This window comes from Bison bison, unplaced genomic scaffold, assembly GCF_000754665.1.
Source record: "Bison bison bison isolate TAMUID 2011002044 unplaced genomic scaffold, Bison_UMD1.0 scf7180017864465, whole genome shotgun sequence".
Taxonomy (NCBI): Eukaryota; Metazoa; Chordata; class Mammalia; order Artiodactyla; family Bovidae; genus Bison; species Bison bison.
Window position 1 is genome coordinate 9,313,948 of NW_011495026.1, and position 7,354 is coordinate 9,321,301.

Consider the following 7,354-nt stretch of genomic DNA (forward strand, 5'->3'; position numbering starts at 1 on the left):
CCACTTTCATTTTCATCAAGAGGCTTTTGAGTTCCTCTTCACTTTCTGCCATAAGGGTGGTGTCATCTGCATATCTGAGGTTATTGACATTTCTCCCGGCAATCTTGATTCCAGCTTGTGCTTCTTCCAGTCCAGTGTTTCTCATGATGTACTCTGCACAGAGGTTAAATAAGCAGGGTGACAATATACAGCCTTGACGAACTCCTTTCCCTATTTGGAACCAGTCTGATGTTCCATGTCCAGTTCTAACTGTTGCTTCCTGACCTGCATACAAATTTCTCAAGAGGCAGGTCAGGTGGTCTGGTATTCCCATCTCTTTCAGAATTTTCCAGTTTATTGTGAATCCACACAGTCAAAGGCTTTGGCATAGTCAATAAAGCAGAAATAGATGTTTTTCTGGAACTCTCTTGTTTTTTCCATGATTCAGCAGATGTTGGCAATTTGATCTCTTCAAGAAGATAAGGGAGATAAAGGGAAAACCCTATGCAAAAGTTAATTCTTCCTGAATCCAGTGTTGGAGAATCCAGTATGATTTTTAGAAGTTGCTCTAGAGAAGGCACTGCAGGAGGTAGAGAGTCCAGGCGTGTAAGCAATTAAGCGTTAGAAGTTTTAATAGACTATCACCTCTTCATTCCTACTCCCCAAACTTAAGCTGGCCCCTGACTAGATTCAGACCTGGGCTGAACCAGTAAGTCTGGCCCTCTGGACAAGAATTTGCTTTGGACATCTAAATCTTGACAGTTAATGAGTCAAATGGATTATCAGGCTACCTACGCTGGACTCAAGTGAGGATCTATGCTGGAAATGGTTGGAAAATCAGCCAAATTTGGCAAAAAGGAATCTTCCCACTGGAACAGTTGAATCTTCCCACTGGAACAGTTGGAGGTGATAATGTGGTGGTGATGGTGGTGGTGGTGGTGGGTGTGTGGGTGTGTGGGTGTGTGGGTGTGGGTGTGTGTGTGGGTGTGTGTGTGTGTGTTTTGGGGGTGGGGGAGGGGCGGTAGAAAAGGCTGATAGCGATTATGCGTGGGTCCAACGTGCAAAGAAACGCTACAACACAGGTAAAAACTCTTTCCTATGCCGAGAGTTTTCATGTGAATGCCAAGGGCCCAGGCACACAGCACGCCTCTCCTGTAAAGAAATGTTGCCAACTAGGCCAGAATCCCGGCAAACCACGGAGGAGGGAAGCGGTTAAAAAAGCCAAGGCCCGCACACTGTGGAGGCTGAGGGACGTCTAGCGGCGCAAGCAAAGGGCAGTCCCCTTCGACTCTGGTAATCTGGCCGGATGATAAACCTAAGCCTGGACCAATTAACCAGGCTCTAGAGCCTCATCCTTTCCTCCAGGCCCCAAAGGGTCAGAAAAAGAAACAAGAGCTCCCTCACGTCTCCACCGAAGACTTACCATTTTGTAGAAACACCTCCCTACTAATCTCGCTTTCGTCTCCATCCCTACGAGACGCTCCCCAACGTTCTGCTGGCACTGGGAAGCCAAGACGCCAGGGTAAAGAACCTTCCCTTACGCCTCGTATTTTGCGCAAGCGCGCGGCGGGCTGGGCGGGCTGGTAGTTTTGGTTGCTAAGATACCAGACGGAAAGTTCCCCTTAACGGTAGGCGGGTAAAGGCAGACCATTACGCTACTGGTAGAGACTAGAGAGAGGGGGCGGGCCTCGAGGGTCTTCTTTTTTGACTATTGGGTGAAACAACTGTCAGTCAGTGGGGAAAAAAGCCTGGATAGGCGGGGCTGCAGGAGAGATCTGCGAGAGCGGCCTTAGCAACGGTTTGCTGGCGGTGAGGTACTGTTGGGCAGCTCGACTGGCGGGTAAAGCTAGGAGGTTCCGGCCTGGGGCGCCGGTTGGAGACATGGTGAGTGCGAAAGTGCAACTTCTTATTGGGGCTGAGGCTGAAGTTTCTCCCTGAAATAAGGAATTCTGTTTGGTTTTTGAAATGTATTATTCGCCTCCTTTCATTATCCTCGAGTGTCATTAGTAACCCCTCCATTCGTCCCCGAATAGAAGCGCAGTGTCCGTGGCTCTAGGGACGGAAGAGCGGTTCTCCAGTTTGTTTTTTCCCCTCTTCAACCCCAGCAACCGTTTTACCAATGGCGTTGGAGACAGGAACCACTTGCTAGCCAGAAACGAGTTGAATACAGAGAATAAGAGGCTTTAAAACTGTTGAAGGATATGGGCCTCTAGGAAAGACATCCGGAACCCTGAAAAAACTGGCCAGGGAAGCTACGACCTCTGCCATTGGAACTACTGAAGACCAGACCAGTGTAGCTGCCGTCCAGGCATGAAGAATTCGCTGCTACCACGACCAACTCTTAATATATGTGAAGCTGGTGTCTAGATACGCAGTGACATGGAATCTCTGATACTACTGCCTCTTATCCCAGAGCTGAAGACATGATACTGAAATGAGGCTACAGCAGAAAATGGCAGATAGCAGGAAGATGACCTCCATCTTCCCTGGATATTGATAATTGGTCCAACCTTTATTCTTCTCCAGATCCCTGGAGTAATTTTTTTAACCTGAAAAATGTATTTTTTTTCATTTCCCAGTCTTCAATATAGAAAAGTACGTGAGAAGGTGGGAAAAGATACGATGTTTCAATCAACCATATCTCATACATTTTATTATGAGACTTACAGGCACAGATGAAAGTAAATATGCCTTAAACACTGCTGTTCGGATATACCAAGTAAGGCCATTAAACAGCTGTTCGGATATACCAAGTGAGGCCAATTTTTTCCCATATAACATATACTATTCTGGCATGTCTTCTTTGCCTTTTCTGCTTCTCAAAGGGCACTAAGTTGAAAGAAAACCTCAAGATGTAAAAAAGAACCAGGCTTTCCAGCAAGATATATATTTATAACTAAAAGCATAAATGTTAGCAAAGGGAAAGGGGAAAATTCTTGAGGTTCATTATATGGAATAGGATGCTTGACTATATTTATTATACTTAGTTAGTCCATTAATTCTGGTTCTGGTACTTCTCCCAGTTACACAGTTTATCTTTCACCCACATGTGTATTTATTACAGGCATCCAGACCAAGTTCAGACCAATGGAAAAAAAATGCAGCAAAAATTGAATTGAATGAAACTCAAAAGCAAGAAATTAAAGAGGCCTTTGATTTATTCGATGTTGATGGGTCTGGAACCATAGATGTGAAAGAACTGAAGGTTCTGAAATTACTTCTAATTCTGAAACATTTGAAAAACTTTATCATTGACTTATTGCAATCTTTAAGTCTTTCATTAACAGTAGCTTTCTGAAAGCTTGATATAAAATCTCTTAAGTGCAGACACCTACCCCTTTAGTGTATAGATCTGGCCTACACTAACCGAAATAGTATCTTGTTAAGTATTTTACTCTTGTTTTATGAATGAGTAGGTCAAAGCCTTAGTGATAAAGAACCTGCTTGCCAATTCAGGAGACATTAGAGATGCAGTTTGATCTTTGGGTTGGGAAGGTCCCCTGGAGGAGGGCCTGGCAACCCACTCCAGTACTCTGGCCTGGAGAAGCCCATGGAGCCTGGCGGACTACAGTCCATAGGGTCGCACAGTTAGACATGACTGAAGTGACTTAGCACTCACGCACACAGGCCAAAGCCCATCATGAGATTGAAACCTAAGCATGCTGATCTGACTTTCTAGGTTTAAGCTGCTGCTGCTAAGTCACTTCAGTCGTGTCTGACTCTGTCCAACCCCATAGACAGCAGCCCACCAGGCTCCCCCATCCCTGGGATTCTCCAGGCAAGAGCACTGGAGTGGGCTGCCATTTCCTTCTCCAATGCATGAAAGTGAAAAGTGAAAGTGAAGGCGCTCAGTCGTGTCTGACTCTTAGCGACCCCATGGACTGCAGCCTACCAGGCTCCTCCGTCCATGGGATTTTCCAAGCAAGAGTACTGGAGTGGGGTGCCATTGCCTTCACCGAGGTTTAAGCTAGTCCAGAGTAAAAAAGAGAGACTGTAGTAATTAACAGGTAATTTAAGAGCTAGGAATGAGACTGTGGCCTATTATAACTTATCTACTTTCTATTTCAGATTGCGATGCGGGCCTTAGGATTTGAGCCGAAGAAAGAAGAAATTAAAAAGATGATAGCTGAAACTGACAAAGAAGGAATTGGCACCATTAGTTTTGAAAAATTTTTTGCCATAATGAGTGTAAAAATGGTATGGTAGTGATTTTGTTTTTCAGTGAAATACAAGCAATAGCCTTCTACATTTTTTGGCTGGAGCAATCAGAGGAAAATACAACCATCTTTAAAGATGGGTAGGATTTAGACAGATAGGCATAACAAGATTAAAGACATTTTCAGGGTAGTAATGAAGACTGTCCAGTGTGAGAAGAGGATTTTTGTTAGGAAATAATAAGGATAGAGAGAATGGGGCCAGCATTTTGAAGCCTTGAAATCAGCAATTTATTGCCTCTTTTTCTCAGGCATAATCCTAGAGAGCACTGAATGAGACAACATGCATATTGTCTTGGAGCTTACATATTTGATAAGGGATCTCAGTTACCTGAGGTCAATAAGAGATAGATTCTCTTTGTCACTCTGTGGCTCTTCCACTTAAATAAACCCTGAGTTTCAGTACCTTGAGGGCAGATGTGAATGCACTGGAATAATTGCCAAAAGTCAGAAGAGCAGTAAATAAAGCTCAGTCTACCTGCTATATTTCTGTTCTAGACCTCAAAGACCTATGCATCTAGACTGATAAATAAATGAAAGACTAATGACATTTAGTTGTTTTTGTTTTTAAAGAGTGAAAAGGATGAAAAAGAAGAAATACTGAAGGCTTTCAAATTATTTGATGATGATGATACAGGAAGTATATCACTGAACAATATCAAGAGGGTTGCTAAGGAACTAGGGGAAAATTTAACAGATGATGAACTTCAGGTAAATTTCACTTATTTGTATAATTATAATTTATAATTATACAATTTATATAATTTTTAGTTATATTCTTTGGTTATATTAATAAATTTAAAATTTGGTTTTGAGTGTGTATTTGAATGTTCATTTATATCATCCCTTTTTAGTAGATTTCACATATCCTATTTACCTTTCATTTTACAGGAAATGCTTGATGAGGCTGATCATGATGGGGATGGAGAAATAAACAAGGAAGAATTTTTGAAAATGATGCAAAAGACCACTCTTTATTAATGCTGTCTTTTGTGCCTTCTGGAAAGTTGTTAACAAGTTTGTATTTGTTGTAAGTTCCATAATAGCTGAATGTATTCATTTTCAGTGTTTATATACACAAACTCTTGATGTCTAATCCATGTGAGAAGTTACATGTTGCTACCAGTATTTTGTTAAATCTATAACATCAAGAAATAAAATGTAGTGACTTCCTTAAACTATGAATCTGAAAAACAGTATTAATTACAAGTGCTGTTTTTAGAGCTCCAGGTTCTAAAACTTAGATTTTTTTAAAATTTATGGAAATTGGCCCCACATCATATGAATTTGGCAATCCAGCCATTACTTTCCCTATTATTTTCCTTTTGTGCAACTCTAAAAATGAACATTTGCTTTTTAACTGATTATTCAGATGTGTAAAGTCTTAAATAAAACTGTCTGGCAGCTTCATTATTTGCTAATTTTCTTATAAAGAAATTTAAAGCAGCACTTACATCATCCAGATTTTCCTACACATTTCTTTAATAGCTGTGTCCCTAGGACAGGTGCTAAAGATTTTACTTATGTTGTCTCAGTTATTATGTAGAAGCAGTACTAAACACACAGACAGTATTAACTCCATCCTACTACATATGAGAAAACTAAAGGTCAGAGAACTTAAATTTTAAAATTGCTAAAGATCTCAGAATTCACTTACTTTTATCCCAGAACAAATTAAAACTTACCTGGTTTTCCACATTTTCCTTCCTCTCCTGGGAGCAAGATCAAATCCAACAGTAGAGAGACAATTTAAGAACCTGCCATAAAGGTGGTTGACATTAGAGTAATGCTTACTAAAAGAAAAATCATCTCAATCACTAATCAACATCAGAGATTTTTGGATTGTCTGCTAGTAGAAAGGGTTATGAAGGATCCAATGAATTAGATGTGGATCTTACTGTGTCTAAGTTGGCTGGTAGTTCCTGTGGTAGGCATCTTCCTAAGTGGTTCTCAGTGATCCTAGTTTCCTGGTATACCTGCCCTTGTGTAATCCCTTTGTTGAGTGTGGGTGGAATAGATCTAGTGAATGGCTACTAATGAACAGGATATGGCAAAAATCATGGGCTGTCTCTTCCAATATTAGGTCTTAAAAGCCTGTGACTTCCCTCTACTGGCACTCTCCTGACTTTTTTTTTTTTTGCTTGCTCTAGCGAAGCAAGCAGCTGTGTTTTGATCTGCCCTATGAAAAGGAACACATAGCAAGGAGCTAAGCGTTGGAGGAACCTAGGCTTTCAGTCTGTCAACAAAAAACTGAATCCTGCCAGCAACCATTTGAAGGTGCTTGAAAATAGATCCCTCTCTAGTTGATCTTAGACTGCAGCACCTGTTGGCATCTTCATTACAACCAGTGAGAATCCTTGAAGCAGAGGATTCAGTTAAGCCATGTCTGAACTCCTGAACATCAGAAACTCTGAGATGATAAAGGTTATTTTAAGCTACTAAGTCTTAGAGTAATTAGTTACATAGCAAGGAATAACATAGTCCCTCATCTTGAAGCTCCGGTGTTGACATCTTACCTGTTGAATTGCTTGATATACAAGTAAGTAACAATTAAAACTATCCATACTAAAGAATTGATGCTTTTGAACTGTTGTGTTGGAGAAGACTTGAGAGTCCCTTGGACTGCAAGGAGATCCAACCAGTCCATCCTAAAGGAGATCAGTCCTGAATATTCATTGGAAGGACTGATGCTGAAGCTGAAACTCCAATACTTTGGCCACCTGATGCAAAGAACTGACTCTTTACAAAATACCCTGATGCTGGGAAAGATTGAAGGCGGGAGGAGAAGGGGACGACAGAAGACAAGGTGATTGGATGGCATCACCGACTCAATGGACATGAGTTTAGTGAACTCCAGAAGTTGGTGATAGACAGGGAGGCCTGGCATGCTGCGATTCACGGGGTCACAAAGACATGACTGAACTGAACTGAACTGATACTAAATAAAGAGAAGATTAATTAGACTTATCACATGAGAATATAACCATATAGCAATACCATTTATTAGGATGCTTCTGTTTTCTGACTACTCACTTTGAACCACATATATGAAACAGCAAATTTTCTCCCTCATCTTTGTAGCTTGGTGCCTTAGTCTGTTTGGGCAGCTATAACAAAATACCACAGAATAAACCATAGAAATATATCTCTCATGGTTTGGA

At 41.2% G+C, this 7,354-nt stretch overlaps 2 protein-coding genes across 4 annotated transcripts in view; one reads left to right on the plus strand and one right to left on the minus strand.

Annotated features, from left to right (window-relative positions):
- Positions 1-1,550, minus strand: part of BBS12 (Bardet-Biedl syndrome 12) — a 13,572-nt gene extending 12,022 nt beyond the window's left edge. For all 3 annotated transcript variants that reach the window (XM_010860273.1, XM_010860272.1, XM_010860271.1), the window contains exon 1: positions 1,403-1,550. The gene's annotated coding sequence lies outside the window, so the exon portion shown is untranslated. The remainder of the gene's footprint in view (positions 1-1,402) is intronic.
- A 14-nt stretch (positions 1,551-1,564) lies between these two features.
- LOC105003234 (centrin-4) lies at positions 1,565-5,603 on the plus strand. Its single transcript, XM_010860274.1, has 5 exons — positions 1,565-1,863; positions 3,044-3,184; positions 4,048-4,176; positions 4,767-4,904; positions 5,085-5,603. Exons 1-5 carry the CDS (start codon positions 1,861-1,863, stop codon positions 5,172-5,174), a joined length of 501 nt encoding a protein of 166 aa, XP_010858576.1. The 5' UTR covers positions 1,565-1,860; the 3' UTR covers positions 5,175-5,603.
- The last annotated feature ends 1,751 nt before the right edge of the window (positions 5,604-7,354 follow it).

What these genes read in the sequence shown, in the direction of transcription:
- LOC105003234 (XM_010860274.1), top strand. An exon ending in TAGATGTGAAAGAACTGAAG is followed by an intron (nt 3,185 to 4,047) that starts GTTCTGAAATTA and finishes TTTCTATTTCAG; the next exon opens with ATTGCGATGCGGGCCTTAGG. An exon ending in CCATAATGAGTGTAAAAATG is followed by an intron (nt 4,177 to 4,766) that starts GTATGGTAGTGA and finishes TTGTTTTTAAAG; the next exon opens with AGTGAAAAGGATGAAAAAGA.